Source organism: Cucumis melo, chromosome 7 (assembly GCF_025177605.1).
Source record: "Cucumis melo cultivar AY chromosome 7, USDA_Cmelo_AY_1.0, whole genome shotgun sequence".
In the NCBI taxonomy this organism is placed as follows: domain Eukaryota; kingdom Viridiplantae; phylum Streptophyta; class Magnoliopsida; order Cucurbitales; family Cucurbitaceae; genus Cucumis; species Cucumis melo.
The window spans coordinates 22,652,370-22,669,858 of NC_066863.1; the positions used below are offsets into that span (position 1 = coordinate 22,652,370).

Consider the following 17,489-nt stretch of genomic DNA (forward strand, 5'->3'; position numbering starts at 1 on the left):
GATTTAACTTAAACCCCTCTCCCCTAATTTAACTATAAATCTCCTCCCCCCCCCCAAATTCAATTTAACTATAAATCTCTCTCTCTCTCTCTCTCTCTCTCTCTCTCTCTCTCTCTCTCTCCCTCCCTCCCCTCCAATTTCAATTTTCAATTCAACTATAAACCCCCCCTCCCAATTTAATTTTCAATTTAACAATAAACCCCCTCCCCTAATTCAACCCCCATTCAATTTCATTTAACTATAAACTCTCCCCTCAATTTAATTTTCTAAATAACCCTAAACCCTAAACCATTCAAATTTCAATTCAACTACAAATTACACACATTCTATACAAAAATACATTTAACAAACAAAAATCTATTCCAAAATAAAATCCTAAAATAATTTTCCTAAAAAAAAAACCCTAAAACATAAATTTAAACTAAATAAAATTTAATTTTCCACTTACCTAAAGTGGCAGACGGCGGATGAATGGCGGCAAGGGACGGCGGCGAAACACGGAACGGCGACGACGATTCTCTCTTCTCCCCTCTCGGCTTCTCCTCTCGTTTTCCCTCTCGGTTTCGGTTGAACTGAAATGATTAAAAAGGGGATTGCCCGACGCAGTGCCGCGACATCGGGAAATCCCCCTAAAAGCGTCGGAAAAAGTGGTATTCCCGATGCTCATTAAAAGGTTTTCCCGACGCTTCATAATGCGTCGGAAAAAACCCTTTTTCCCGACGCCGTTCCCGACGCACTGTGCACGACGTTGGAAATAGTTTGATTTTTAAATTTAATTTACCCTTCTCCCGACGAATTCTTGCCGACGCTTTCTTGGTGCGTCGGGAAAGAGTGTTTTCCCGACGCTTTGTCCGACGCGGTGTTCACAGCATCGGAAAAACCCTTATTCTCGACGTTCCTTATGCCGACGTCGTTTTCTGCGTCGGGAATGATCCATTTTCTTGTAGTGCTCCTTCTATCTCTCTAAGATATCCTTCATAAAAGTGAGTTCCACAACTCGGTTCTTAGTCTTGAGATTAGTAGGTCAACATAGTGGTTGTCCTTTGCTCGTGATCTTCAGCCAGAGAAAAAGTTTTGGAACGAAGAAGTTGAGAACTACAAAGGTAAGCTCATCGTTTATCTTCTATATTCTTCGTTTAGGTCTGTCACTTAGTTACAACATGTTAATTTCTAAATCATTTAGATGCATATAGAGCAAAACATGATCCTTGTCTTCCGTTGCATGTTTCTCTGATGTTTTTTTTCCATCATTGTCAACCAAAAATATCTCATCTTCCTTTTCTATTACTTTTCTTTTTCTATTAATATTGAAAATATGATTTCTTTTTAATTTTTATGTATAGTTGAAATGCATAGCATTAAATTTGCATGGTATATTTTTTCTTTAAAATTAAACTATAATTTTTCTACTAAATATTAAAAATATAATTTATTAATATATTTTTGTACTATTTTTAAAGAGAGTATTTTTATCAAGTACTTTTAAATCTTACACTATGACTATGAGTAGATAGTTCTTGTTGTTTTCCAAAAACCAAAACTCCTTAAAAGTTAATTAACAACATTTATTAGAAAAACTAAATCTCAGGTTCTAATTTAAATACTACCCTCTAAAATTTAAAACTCAAATCAATATAACAATTAACATTTAGTCAAAAGATTAAGAGACGCACAAAAGAATAAATAAATTTTTATAATATAAGTATTTTAATTAAATTAATATAATAAAATGAATTATCAAATATATATGTGCAATTTCATAGAGTCAATCGAGAAGATAAAAACATTTAAAAATCTCTTAGCTAGACAAGTCATGTATCCTACACAGCTAGAACATTTCTATATGATCGTTAAAGACCAAATAAAAAATTAAAAACAAGACACACAACTTTTTAAAATGACCACTAAACCAACTTTATACCGACCCTTCAAGCTGAAATCTAAATAATAATCATTTATTAAATGATGAAAATAATAAAAGCATTATGCATTAATTTGCATGCAAAAAAATTAAAATTTTTACTAAACTTAAATGAATAAATTGATTATTAATTCATAAAATTGAAATCATATTCCATAACTAAAAATCATCATTGAATCTATCAAATAACAATGACAGTAGTTTTTATCTAATATATCAAATAACTTAATTTTTTAGATGCGTCCATGACCTATTAGGTACAAAATTAAATTACAACTAAAGCTATAAGAAGAGTAAATAGACAATTTGAAAATTTAGATATTATCAAAATACAAACTTTAAAAAATCAAGGTCTAAACTTGTAATTTAACTTATAGAAAAAAAAAACAAAAATTATATATGAACAATATCTACAAAATGTTCCAAACTCGAATCAAACCATCAATAGAATATCAACAAAATATCAATTTAGAAGAATATGATCTAGAAGATGAAAAATATAAAAGACTCATAAAATTTTGTATTAACTAATAAAAAAATCGTACTTCTCAAGCAAGTTAAAACTTTATTGTCATTAATATAACCATTAATTATGATCTTATCATCGAGAGTAAGATAGTACACTCTCATATATCGATAAAAGATTAGTAACAATATGAATATAATTGAATGAATGAAAATTTTAGTCTATGGTTAGATTAGTCAAAAGTGGAAAAAAATGTCATCTCAAATAAGTGGAATTGATACTCTCTCATCACTTAAAATAGGACTCACCTAACACTAAGTTCCTAATAGTCAATGAAATCTTAGTCTTCTTGTCAACTTAGTAATTTTGGAATGAAATAAAGGAAGAAAAAAAGGGCAAAATAATTTTTGTCCTTAAAATTCCATGACACCTGTATTTTTAGGTTTGATTTACTTCAATTTATTATACTTAAAAACACTATATTAATAATAGTAAAATGCTATGTTATTATTAACTAATTTTGGGATTTTTACGTATTTATAGATATTCAAATATTAACGTCGAACGAATTGACATCTTTTTTATTGTTTCTTACAAAATTATACAATATGAACAAATTATCATTTATATTGCCATAATATTAATGACAAAAGATTCTCAAACTTATTTAAAAATATCGAAAATTGAGATGCTTATTATCTTTGTTTTGAGATGACATATTTATTCTTTTGTTTGTATAAATTTACGATGTTAATTATAATTTATTCTAGGGCTTAAAGATTTTTAAAAAATAAATTTAAATATAAATAAATTTTAAAATAAACTTAAAGACTTTTATTAGACAATTGTCTAAATTTTCTTAAATCGTGTAATTGTCTAAATTTTCTTAAATCTTATATTAATAATTTAATGAGTTATTGTTTATTTACTTTATACGAAAATCTAATCCAATTTACCTTTTCAATCTTAATTACCCTTTAATCTTTTTAAAATATTTATATTAAATAATAATAGGACCATACGAAACATATAAGAAAAGTTTCTCATTGTTATAAATTTTTTAAAACGGTTGCTTAAAACCTATACAAATAAATTAGAAAAAAAAAAAAAAAACGTCTCATAAATCAAAATTTGTTTCTCCGATAGTATATATCATCCATTACTTTTGATTATTTTAGAATCATTTGCCTAAAACTAATATTACTAACTTTATATTAAAATGATGAATTAAAACTTTTAGGTTCTTTCAATCCATGTTATTGCTCTTTTCATCTCATCAAATGGCATTGGGGCTATTTCGTATGATAACATCCATAACAAGGGATATGGTCGTTGTCAATACATTTGGTTCAGCTGCCTTATTAATCATATTTTTGTTTGGTGGATTTATGCAACCAAAAGGTAACACTATCTTAATTATATCATTTTAATTAAGTGAGATTATTACATAAGTAATTAATAAATTAAATTCACTTTAATTTCAGCAATGATTAAGCTGCCATGGTGGTCATGGGGTTATTGGGTGTCTCCATTAACTTATGACCAACGTGCAATATCTGTGAATGAATTTACTGCTGCAAGGTGGATGGAGGTACACATATGTATTAATATTCAAAACTTTATAACACAATGTTTTCGTATTATTACTATTTGACTTAATTTGGTAAATTTATAGTTTGCAGAAATCAGCATTATTGCTTGGAAATAATGAAACGGTTGGATACAACATTCTTCACTCACTTAGTATCCCTAGTAGCAACTCTTGATATTGGTTGGGTGTAGGTGTCTTATTTGTTTATGCAATCCTTTTTAATGTTGTACTCACTTTCGCTTTTGACTTATCTTCATCGTAAGTATATCTTTGACTTTTAATAGATATTTCAAAATTCTTCTTTGTAGAAATTCTTTAAAATTTCGTACACAAATTAGGACATAAATTGCAGTGTGACAATGATCATCTAACTTCTAATTAGTCACTAATTGCTAAACCATTTCAAGTCGATCCTAGTTTTCGTTCGAAATATTTTCCTAATTTTTTTATTCTTTCATTATTTGCAACTTTAAGAAAAGCCCAAACCTATAATATAATACCTGTTGAAGATGCCAACTTTGCTGAAGTTAATGGTAAGTCATAATTCCAATAGATATGCCTGGAGAGAATTGGCCTTATTTATATATTAGTTCTGTGTTTTTTTAACAACTAGTCTTTCACACGTGTCATACACATGAAATTTGGATTTTGTTTTCATTTTATTAGCTAGATTATTTTTTATGATAACAACCTTTTCTTTGTTGAGTATCTTCATTTTCGAGCGATTAGTTTTCTTTCCAAATGGTGTTTAAAATTAAATCAATAAATAGTTCTTAAAAAAGGAACGCTACATGATTGTTAGACAATTCTACTTTGACACCATTAGAAAAATGAATTAATTATGTTACATTAGTTTTATATGCTAAGTTCTATAAACTTTTAAAAAAGAGAGTTGATGATGGAATAAAAATACAAATCAAGAGAAGTGGCAAAAACAAAGTTTTTCTCTTATACATGTACATATAGGTATTCTTAAATAATGCATGACAATTGATGAGATTTCGTAAATCACTACCAAATAGCCTATCAATTAAGGATGTATTGTCATTTTCTATTGTTGTTTGTATGGACTTTCGTATGTGCTTTTACTTTTACTAATACTTGTGGATTTACATATTAGACCAAATCCAGAAATCCCTCGATCTAATTAGCTTAGTCTTGGGTGCATAGATTGATTAGACACTCGATAAACAATGAATATGTTATATGCAATTTCTATATATCAATATCAACTTGAAACGTTGATGAAATGTAAACGATTTTCTAGAGATATAATTTTAAAACAAACACATTAAAAAAGCTTAAAACAACTAAAATAAATAAATAAGTAAAATAAAAAGAGAGAGAAAAGAAAAGGCTTACCTTGAAACTCTAATTAGTTGAATGCTATCTAAATTGTTGTTTTCACACTTGGGATGTAGAAAAATGGATTCTTATAGCCATCCAAACCTCAACTAATTGATATCATTTAAGAATTTCTAAAGTTTTGTTAATTATATTAGTTAACCGATTTAGTTATTAATTTTTTGCATTTAATAGTTAGGATAAACTTTTCGGTTTTCTTATGCTATAAAACTATTCATTAGTTACAAATTTATAAGAGGAAAATGAATTATTGATTATTTTCATTTTAGAAGTTGGATGAGTTTTGGTTTTCTTGAACTATAAGTTGTTCATGAGTTACAATTAATCTAATAAATACATAAGGTATTTATAAAATCCTCTCATTTATTCTTCAATTAACATAAGAATAGAAAAGTGAAAAGATAAAATTGTTACCAATGCAATAACAAAAAATGATACAGTACTGAAAAGGTAAAAATGTCATAAAAAATTTCTCCTCATCTAAACTTTTATATATACTATAGATTATGTGGTTAATTTAATTTGTTAAGGTTCGGAAGACAGTATAACACCATCAGTTGCAACAAGGAAGAAAGAAAAAGGAATGATTCTTTCTTTCAAACCATTAACAATGACTTTTCACAATGTTAGTTATTTTGTTGATACTCCAAAGGTTAGTCTATAAGGTTTAAAAATCATTAACTACGTTCATATGATATGATTATTTGTGTATTTAAGTTCCTTAATTTTCATTTTATTTTTTTATAACAGGAATTGAAAGAAAAAGGATCATCAATAGGAGAAAAGAAGTTGCACTTGTTATCAAATGTGAGTGGTGTCTTTCGTCCTGGTGTTCTAACAGCATTAGTTGGTGCAAGTTAGAGCAGGAAAACCAACATTAATGGATGTTCTAGCTGGATGAAAAACCAGTGGTTACATTGAAGGTGATATTAGAATTCCAGGTTATCCCAAAGACCAAAATAACTTTGCTAAAATATCAGGATTTGTCGAGCAAAATGATATTCATTCACTTCAAGTCACTGTGGAAGAAAGCCTCCTATTTTCCTCCTCTCTTCGTCTTCCTAACAAAATTACTAACAAAAACAGAAGGTAAATTTGATTTCACGACTCTTTGATGTCTATGCATTTTTTGTCGATTTTGTAACGTTAGATTAATCAATTTAGGAGTTTGTAGAAGAAGTAACGAGTTTAGTTGAGCTAGACACACTTAGGCATGCTTTGGTTTGCATTCCTGGCACGGGTTCATCAATAGAATAGAAGAAACGTTTAACCATTGCAGTTAACTTGTTGCAAATCCTTCCATGCATTATCTTCATGGATGAACCTATATCTGGACTTGATGCACGCGCCACCGCCATTGTAATGCGAGTTGTTCGTAATACAGTTGATACTGGAAGAACAGTTTGTTTGTACTATACGTCAACCTAGTATCGACATATTTGAGGCATTTGATGAGGTTAGTTGGTCATAGTCTCATTTGAATCTTTTCACTAGCATACTTGGGAATATAGTAATTAGCATATTTTATGATTTGACATTATTCTTGTGCAGCTAATTCTTATGAAACGAGGAAGAAAAATTATATTCGGGGGAAAGCTAGGAACACATTTGCATATAATAATCGACTATTTTGAGGTAAATGTTTCAAAATCTCGTTTGGAACAGAAAATCAGGTTGTTTCTATTTCGATTTTGATCTAATGGATTAATGATTGGTTTTTTTCAGAGAATTAGTGGAGGTACTCAAATACCAAAATCATACAATCCAGCACTTGGATGTTAGAGGTTACAACACCGACTTTTGAGCAAAGAATTGGGAAAGATTTTGCTGACATTTACAAAAACTCAAAACAATATAAAGATATTGGAGCTTCCATAAAACATTATAGTGTTCCAGTTGAGGGTGAAGAGCCATTAAAATTTGAATAAACTTATTCTCAAGATAAATTATCTCAATTCATGAGTTGCCTCTCTGCAAACAAAGAACTGTGTATTGGAGAAGTCCCCGTTACAATGCAATGAAACTAATTTTCACATTGATTGGTGCATTAATATTTGGATTAGTATTTTGGAATATTGGTATGGAAAGGAATTCAACTCAAGAATTGTTCGTTGTAATGGGAGCTCTTTATACTGCATGTTTATTCTTAGGAGTAAATAATGCTTCAACCAATTGTTTCCATTGAAAGAACAGTATTCTACCGTGAGAGAGCAGCTAGAATATATTCTCCAATTGTTCATGCATTAGCACAAGTAATTCATTAATTTACTCTAAACAATTTATTTATAACAACAACCAATTCACTAATTAAGTTTTCTAACCACATTCAATAGGTTCATATTCTATACATTGTTGCACAAACCATAATCTTTGGAGTTATCAAATATTTAATGGTTAATTTTGAAAGAAGTTTAGGTAAGATTTGATTTTGTTGTACCAATCAAAGTTTTGCAAAATTATTTTAAATGTTGGTTTATATATAATTTTGGAATATGATTTGTTTTTTTGCAGGGAAGTTTCCACTTTATATCCTTTTCATGTTCTTGACATTCACATACTTCACTTGTTATGGTATGATGGCTGGTGGACTCACTTCTACATAACATACGACAACTATTGTTTTTTCTGCATTATTTTACTCTTTACCAAATCTCTTCAATGGCTTTCTCGTCCCTAAAACGACAAATAATTACTCATCTTTTAATGGAAAGATTGTCAGAAGTAGCTTTAAAAACTTTTTCGTTTTTCGTGACTAGCACCCTTTCAGAAAATTCATTAATTGTGAAAGATGAAATATTTGAAAGTTATTTATAACAATTTCCTATTTTAATATCTGCGTCGTTTAATTTGGTTTTGATATTTTTGTTTTGTTTTTGGATGGTAAATTAGAGTATTCCAGGTTGGTGGATTTGGGTTTACTATGTTTGTCATGTTTCATGGACACTAAGGAGAATTATAAGTTTACAGCTTCGTGATGTAGAGACGATGATTGAAGGACCTGGTTTTGAAGGAATTGTGAAGCAATATTTTGAAGTAAGCTTAGGATATAGTGATGGAATGATTGGAGTTTCAGTGGCGAGCTTTTTGCTTTCATCTTCCTTTTCTTCTCAATCTATGCAACCTCACTTAAACTCATCAATTTTCAGAATAGATAGATCATAACAACATATTCCTTTTCTTCTCGATCATTTCAAAACAAACTATTGGATTCGTTTAGTTTTACATTTTGCTTTTATATGTATTGATTTAATCAAAGTTGTAGAGGAGAATATTATTCTTACATTATGAATTTAGTGATCTTTGAAAGGTTATATATTCTTAAAATAAAAATTAGTGTTAGTGTTATCATTAACTTAGTGGTTCATCATATTAAAGTAAATCCTGGCATCCTCTCTTTCGAAAAAAAGAAAACCCCATTTCTGCCCATGTATTAAGTTTAAGGTGTTTAAATATAATTTTTTAAAAAAATTTAAAGTATATAAATAACAACAATTTCCAACTATCCCAACATTTTTTTTATCAAAGAAAATATAACAATACAACTTGATGTTACTCAATTAAAACAACACTTTAAAAAATTAAAAACAATGCAAAGTCTTAACAATTTTATCAAATGAAAATAAAATAAAACAACCTAACAATGTTTATTTTATTTTATTTTTATACTGATCAAATAATAAATTAGTTTAAGGAGTCTTTACAAAAATATAAAAAAGCGACAAAATATTTGCACTCTACAAAACAATTCAAAAAACGGAAAAAACCCAGAGGTCCACCATGTAAAATACCAAAAATTCCTCGTCAACCACGCCGTCAATAACGCAGGCGTAATATATTTGCGATCGTTTAAATTTGGTTATTGTTTGACATGCGATCGTTTAGATATGACTACAATTTATATACGCGGTCGTTTAGATATGGTTCAATATATACGCGATCGTTGAGATATGATTCAATATATACGCGATCGTTTAGATATGGTTCAATATATACACGATCATTTAAATATGGCTACAACGCGATCGTTTAAATTTGACTATAATTTATATGCGATCGTTTAGATATGACTACAATTTATATGCGATCGTTTAGATATGACTACAATTTATACGCGATTGTTTAGATATGGCTACAATTTATCTTTTCAATTTCATCGTTTAATTTTGTTACACAATCGTTTAGATTTGGGGACCCAAATCTAAATGATTTTTTTAAAAAAATTTGGCACACTCTTTTTTTAATTCTTTTGTTACACGATCGTTTAGATTTATTTACTCATTTACTTTTTTTACAAGATCGTTTACTTTTTTTACACGATCGTTTACATTTGGCTACTCCAATCCAAATGATTTTTTTTCAAGATTTTTTATACACGATATTTTTTTTTTATTTTTTTAAATGATCGTTTACATTTGGCTACTTTAATCTAAATGATTTTTTTTCAAGATTCTTCATACACAATTTTTTGTTTTTTTACACGATCGTTTACATTTGGCTACTCCAATCTAAATGAATTTTTTTTTTCAAGATTCTTTATACACGATCTTTTAGATTTTGCTGTTTTGTTGTACACAGTCTTATACACAGTCATTTAGATTTGGTTACCCAAATGTAAACGCGTAAAAGAAAAACAGAAAAGAAGAAAGACGATGGAAAGAAATCGCAGCAAAAAAGAAGAGGAAAAGTAGAAAGACGATGGAAAGAAATCAAAGTGAAAAAACGAGAGGAAAAGAAGAAAAACGAGAGGAAAAGAAGAAAAACGATGGAAAGATTAAACGACATAAATAAAAAATAAAAAAATAAAAAAGACGATGGAAAGAAATCGCAGAAAAGAAAAAGAGAAAAGAAAAAAGACGAAATCGCACGAGAAGACGGGAAGACGAAATAAGAGGAAGACGAATCACGAGAAAGAAAAGAAAGATGGAAGAGCAAACCAGAAATATTTAAAAAATGGCTAATTTTATGGGTCTTGTTACCCGGGCCGTAAATAATTTACACTTTTGTTAGTTTTATGTATAATAATTTAGTAAATTATTATTTATTTACTTTACGTAAAAATCTAATCCAATTTACCTTTTCAATCTTATATACCATTCAACCTTTTTAAAAATATTTATATTAAATAATATTAACACCATAAGAAAGATATAAGAGAAGTTTCTCATGGTCATGAACTTTTCATAACTACTTCTTAAAAACCTATACGAATAAAAAAAGCATTTCAAAAATCAAAATTTGTTGCCCATAATAAAAGCAGGAATCAGTCTGGAGGAGAAAAAAAGACTTTATATATACAAGCTGTCACGACATGATCGCAACGCGAAGTAACCGACATCCTCGATTATTTAATCTTAATAAAAAATAGGTTCAGAGTCGCCATCAACTATATTAAGGTGTAATTGGTCACCAAAGAAACATTGGTATACATAAATACAGATTTAGGTTCGGGAATCAGTGTAGGGAAGTTGTTAGCATCCTATAACACCTATAAAAATAGTTACCAAAATTTATCTTTTAATATAAATTACAAAGGTTCACAAAACAGAGTTTTTATTTAGTTTTTTTTAAATGTTCCATGGATCTCAATTCATATCTAAGAAAAAAAAAGCTAAGCGTGAATTGATAATTATAGATGGCATGAGAGCCGTTAGAAATATGAAATTTATTTTTTGTTTTAAAAGATGATTTTTTTTATTCACCTCAAGAATATTAAAATATCAAACTTTGATATTTGATCTCCATTATAGACATTTAATGGAAAATTTCATGTATCTAAAGAATTAATAAATTCTAAAGAAAACACTGCTCAGTTCCATTTTAAAATATAAAATTGTTGATATATTTTGTTTAAAAATAATTTACTAATTAATTTTTCAAAACGAGAATTTTCATGTATTTATGGAATTTAAATCATAAAATCTATAAATAAACATTACTTCTTTCCCGTCTCGAAATTTTAAATTCACGTGGCTAAAAACAAATGAATTATTTCATACATTTTGTAATTATAGAAATTGAAAAATAAATAATAATAATAATCATATAGCAAAACAATGTGAAAGATAAGAAATACAGGTTGAGAAATAATACAACTTGGTAAATTATACAGTAAATAATGCAGGTTGGCAAATAATACAGACATCAAATATTATAGGTTGACAAATAATGCAACAAATAATACATATTGGGAAATAATATAAAGGTTGAGAAATAATATAGGTTTGAAAATAACACAAGTTTGGGAAATAATACAAAATGTAATATGGGGGTTGTGAAATAAATAGCAAACTTAACAAACTATTCTGCCACTCACAAGTCATGTAGAGTAATCTCAATGCATAAAGAAAGTTCCATCAATAATTCTACTACGCATAACGTGTTTTCCAATGCCAGATCATACAGCAAACAAAGGGCATTTGATACCAGGTCATACAAGTATGAGACATCCTATTCATGAATAAGGTATTTTATTCCAGATCACACAGCAAGGATAATGCATTCTATCGTATATGGTACACAGATCATCTCATTTCAAACCTCACGCCGTCTCATGCATTCTTGTGAAATCATTATTTCAAGAACATTAGTTTTCTCTTTTCAAATATACAATGTCAAGATCAATAAAACAAATACAACGTGTTAAACATAAATGCAACATAAGACTCAAAGAGTTCTTTCAAAACATTTTTTTTTTCTTTTGGAAAATCTCTCCAAAAATACTTCTTTTAAATCATTTGTCATAATTCATATCATATTGTATGATCATCTCACTACAACCTTTATCGGATCTCATGCAATCTTCAGAATGCATCATTTCATCACATCATTTCAATGCATAATAAATCCAATTCATGTATAAGTCATATGCATTTTGAGGATTAAAAAGCATAAGGAAAATCATATGGTTCATAGTCTAAATTAGAAATATATTTAAGGATTCAACATATTTTAGAAATCCTTTTCATTTGGAAACATTTTATGAGAAGAACCACTCACAGTTACAGTCAATTAGTTTTTCAGCCTGGCTTCCTGAGCCAAGAGTTTCCTTTGCACTTTCTCGTAATCCTCGTCGAACTCATGCTCGTTTTGGATCTCAGAAATCCTCAGAAGTCTTTCTAATTCTCGTTTAAGTGAGCTTAGGTAAAAACAACTTCAAACTTGTCTAGATTCTTCTATTTATAGGTCTTTCCTGGTGAGCTTTCCCATGTTAGAATGATTAGTCTTTTCGGCAGCGAGAATTGGCCAAATCTCAAAACGCCATGTGTTTCTATCCAACCCTTGTCCTAAATTCAGATTGGCTAGCCGGTCCAATCAATCGCTGACCTACTGACATCATAGGGTCACATAACTGCTTTTAGGTGAGGTACCCCTAATTTGCCTAATTGCCTGCCGTGTACTTTCTTCTCGTAGTGGCGCATCCATCACATAATCTTTTTGTGAAACATGTCCCACTATCAACAATCCTTTCGTAGATATCTACCGCAGGATCTTTATCGTGTTGGTGGTACGGAATTAGGGCCTTACATTGGGTGCATTATCAAATATTTTTTTAAAAAAAGGTATTTTTGTATGGTGTAAAGCGGAACAAAACATTTGTTGAGGGTGAAGAGCCATTAAAATTTGAATAAACTTATTTTCAAGATAAATTATCTCAATTCATGAGTTGCCTCTCTGCAAACAAAGAACTGTGTATTGGAGAAGTCCCCGTTACAATGCAATGAAACTAATTTTCACATTGACATTGGGTGCATTATCAAATATTTTTTTAAAAAAAGGTATTTTCGTATGGTGTAAAGCGGAACAAAACATTTGTTGAGATTTTCATTATTTTTATTCCAACTATGATGGGATATTCTAGTGTTTTGATTTATTTTGTGAGTGTTACGAGTGATTATTACAATTGCTTTTGGTCAACGTCGCAGGATATTCAATGACAGTTAAAAGCATTCTTTAATCGAGTGTGAAATTTTGGTCATTTTCAAATTTAAAAACTGTCAAAATGCTCCTTCCTTAAATAAATCTAGACATCTCACTGATACGCTTTCAGTGATATATGGTGTATAACATGTAGATTAAGTTAGACAATGACTTTGAAGGTAGACTTTCATTTTCTCGGTTTAAAGAAAAAAAAAAGTTATAAATATGCTACATAACTTAGAAATACACTAGCAAATAATGAATACCTTCTCTCTCTCTTTTTCTTTCTAATATTTTGCTTGGTATATGAACCTTCAAGTTTCAAGGTTATTTTTGCCATTTTCTCTTTTCAGCTTTCCATGATAACTTTTTTTCTTGTCCATTTGTTAAAATCATAATAAACAAATCACCGAACTTAAGACTTAAAGTCAATCAATGATAAAATCTTATTGCCAATAACCTATAATCGACAATGATAGACCATAATCTACTTATATCCTGGTAAAAATAAACTTAACACTTTCAAGTTTATTAGCGCCACTATGCTCCGAGTATTGTGCATCGTAGCAAAATATCTCCACAATAGTATGATATCGTCCACTTTGGACATACACCCCTATGACTTTCTTTTTTGTACCACCCAAAATGGTGCCTCATGGAAGTTGGAGATAGTTGCATGTCCTCACTTATATATACCTATGGGACTTCGGTCACATTTCCAACCATCCCAACTCACTCTTTTTCCCAAAGCACACCGCCTACCACTTGTTAGGACAACATATCCTTCATATGTTTTCATAATGGTATGATATTGTTCACTTTGAGCATACACCCTTATGACTTTGATTTTGGTGCCAACACCCGTTTTAGCTCTATTTTGTAAATAACACCTTGTTCTATCTCTGGATTCTCAAAACCTAAAAATAATAAGATAAACTCAGAAAACCTAAAAACAATTGCGAATTAAGCGGAGGAAGATAATACATTTTAGGTGGTATCACAATGATGATAACTATCAGTAATAGCAATTGATATATAACACATTTCTAAAATTTAAAGTTGCTACTGATAGCTATTATTAGTGATAGCTTTCGGCGAAAAAATTGAAAAGAAGCATGTGAGCAGTGGTTGGGCATGGCTACTGATAGCTATTATTGGTGATAGCAGTGGAGTCCAAATATCTTATCGTTTTGTTGGTTTCCATTATGCTGAATTTATTAAGGTTATAAAAAAGGTTATATAATACATTAATATATAAGGTTATAAATTATCACTACAAGAGACGGGGGTACTCCCGACGCACAAATACGTCGGCGAAAATGAAAAGTACGTCGGGAAAGGATATCCCGACGTACAAAACGGCGTCGGGAAGAACGTCGGGAGAAATGCGTTGCGAGAGGCTTTCTCGACGCCGGGAGATGCGTCGGTATCGACGGCGTCGGGAAAACCTGTTTTCCGACGTTTTTTTCCCGACGTAATGAACGTCGGGAAATATTTTTTTTATATTTTTTTAAATATTTTATTTTTACTTTTTTCCTTATAATATTTTGCTCAAACATTCACAATGATGTTCGGATTGCTCAAAAAAATTTCGCGACGTTTTGGATTAAATTAAAATAAATTAATAAATATACAAACACAAATTAAAAAAATAGAATTAAAATTAATAATACGAATAAGTTGACTACAACAAAATATAGTTCTCAATATAGAAAAAATATAAACATAATGAAAAATCTCCCAACGAGGTACCACAGAGCTAGGGATCATGTGGTGGTCCCTGTTGTGCACGAGTTAGGTCTTCAATCATCTTTTTCATAGCTTCCACTTGTGAAGCTAATGCTTGGTGATTTCTATATTGTACTTCAATCCGTTCCAAAGCTTCATGAAGTTTAGCTTGTAATTCAATCTCTTTTTGTGTGGACTGCGAACAAGATGTCGACGAACTGCTTGCACTTGCCGTTCTGCGGGCCTTCGGCTTGGGTCCCCAACCAAGGCCTTTTGAGTAGCCTGGTCGTCTACCCAACACCTGATCACATATCTCATCCTCAAAGAGTGGCTGACTACCCTCTGGGGTAGGCTGGGATTGGAGTTCCAGCATTTGATTCTGCAACAAATTTAAAAATTATGTTAGGTAATGCGCAAAAATATATAATAAAAGTGGATAATTAATAAGGGTATAACTTACATGCGCATCCTCGGCAGCCTGCGACACGAATGTCCCAGCTCGAACGTGTGTTTCCCGGAACAATTCCACACGATCGACCGGCTGCCCTCTTCTTTCAGCGAGCTCATACTGTCGTTGTAGAAACGACTTGGACCCGCTACTATGATTGTAAGGCTGCTTCTGTCTAGCAGCCTTGTTTGTCCGTGATTGCTCCTGCATTAAAACAATTATATTGTTTATTTCTTATACATATTAAAACTTGTTATCATAATTAATCATGACAAATACCTGGAATGCACGGCTGATATAATGGTCGCAAAGGAAGTGCCAATCCTCATCACGTCCAACCAATGCGTTTGGTGGGTTGGCACGAGCCTCCTCCGGGTCACTGTACTTTTTGAAATGTCTATGACAGTCGGCCCGAAACTCTTTAAAGGTCGTGAGCATCTGATGCTCAACAAACCTGTTCATTGCATGATCATTGAAATCAAGCACAAACAATCGCTGCACATTACAAACATAACACATTAGATTGGTTAAAGTTAGATATGTTTCAAATGAAATCATATACAAATGTGTAGTGCATTTAATTACCTGGAGGTCGCCCTTGACGACCTCAATGTATTCTCTCCCAACGTCCGCCCACTTAAGACAGCGGACGGGAAATGTCTTTCGCACGCACACGCCTATCGCCTGGCTGAAGCGAACGGCGTGTGGAGAAATAGGCTTCTCCGCTCCAGGGGCGATCGTCATCGAAATGCGCTCTAACTTAACCAAAAAATTCAACGACGAAAATTCAGAACAACCGGGGTACAACTCATTACGTGCTTGATTCAATAAGTCCTGAAATATATTATTTGTTGTATCTTCATCTATATTTACCCCAACATTCATCGCCATTTCATCTTCCAAACGAAATTCCTCTATTTCCTCTTCATGTTCAATAGGGGCTTGTAAATCATTTAGCATACCAAAGATATCACCTTCTTCATTAAATTGTGTACTACTAGTTCCTTCATTAAAAGGATTACTACTAGTTCCTTCCTCAAAGTTTTCTGTACCTCTATAGCTTAATGACTCTCCATGATACACCCATTCTGTGTAGTAGGGGGATATTCCTATAGTCAGCAGATGTCTTTCCACACCCTCTAATGAGCTCAAATTTAAATTCAAACATCTCTTGCATGGACACCTCAATCGTCCGTAAGCATCAACGTGAAATTTGGCAAATTCTAAAAATTGGGTCACTCCATGTCTATACTCAAGGGATAACTTATTTCTAAGTTTCATCCAACCCTTATCCATAACTGCAGGATAGCCAACACAACCTAATTATTAACAACACAATACTTCAAAATATCTTCACATCCTACAAACCCCTCCAAACTACAAAGGCTACCATAACTGCAGGATAGCCAACACAACCTAATTATTAACAACAAAATACTTCAAGCTATCCTAACTACCACCCCTTGATACCAGCAAATTCAAAACAAAAAAGGCTACCACAACTGCAGGATAGCCATCCCAAACATAAACAAATTCAAAACAAAAAAGGCTACCATAACTGCAGGATAGCCATCCCAAACATAAACAAATTCAAAACAAAAAAGGCTACCATAACTGCAGGATAGCCATCCCAAACATAAACAAATTCAGAACAAAAAAGCTACCATAACTGCAGGATAGCAAAAACAAATCTTAACACACATATTACATTCCCAATTCAATTTAACTATTAACTCCCCCCCCTCCAATTTCAATTTTTCATTCAACTATAAATTCCCCTCTCCCCCCCCCCCCCCCAATCTCAATTTTCAATTTAACTTAAACCCCCTCCCTCCAATTCAATTTTAAATTTAACTATTAACTCCACTCCCCCCCCCCCTCTCCAATTTCAATTTTCCATTCAACTATAAATTCCCCTCCCCCCCCCCAATTTCAATTTTCAATTTTCAATTTTCAATTCAAATATAAACCCCCTCCCAATTCAATTTTCAATTTAACAATAAACCCCTCCCCCAATTCAACCCCCATTCAATTTTATTCAATTTTCTAAACC

General features: G+C 31.1%; 1 protein-coding gene and 1 pseudogene across 1 annotated transcript; one reads left to right on the forward strand and one right to left on the reverse strand.

Moving 5' to 3' along the window:
* The first annotated feature begins 3,667 nt into the window (after window positions 1-3,667).
* Window positions 3,668-8,498, forward strand: LOC103493243 (ABC transporter G family member 51-like; annotated as a pseudogene).
* Window positions 8,499-15,019: 6,521 nt separating this feature from the next.
* On the reverse strand, window positions 15,020-16,184 carry LOC127150153 (uncharacterized). The gene is made up of 4 exons (XM_051087041.1): window positions 16,022-16,184; window positions 15,716-15,931; window positions 15,449-15,640; window positions 15,020-15,367 (listed from the first exon to the last, which is right to left on the reverse strand). The coding sequence occupies exons 1-4, from the start codon at window positions 16,178-16,180 to the stop codon at window positions 15,020-15,022; spliced, it is 915 nt and encodes a 304-aa protein (XP_050942998.1). The 5' UTR covers window positions 16,181-16,184.
* Window positions 16,185-17,489: the final 1,305 nt, after the last annotated feature.

What these genes read in the sequence shown, in the direction of transcription:
- LOC127150153 (XM_051087041.1), bottom strand. Translation starts at nt 16,180, where the DNA reads ATGACGATCGCCCCTGGAGCGGAGAAGCCTATTTCTCCACACGCCGTT. An exon ending in TCGTCAAGGGCGACCTCCAG is followed by an intron (nt 15,932 to 16,021) that starts GTAATTAAATGC and finishes TGTAATGTGCAG; the next exon opens with CGATTGTTTGTGCTTGATTT. An exon ending in AGGCTGCCGAGGATGCGCAT is followed by an intron (nt 15,368 to 15,448) that starts GTAAGTTATACC and finishes AATTTGTTGCAG; the next exon opens with AATCAAATGCTGGAACTCCA.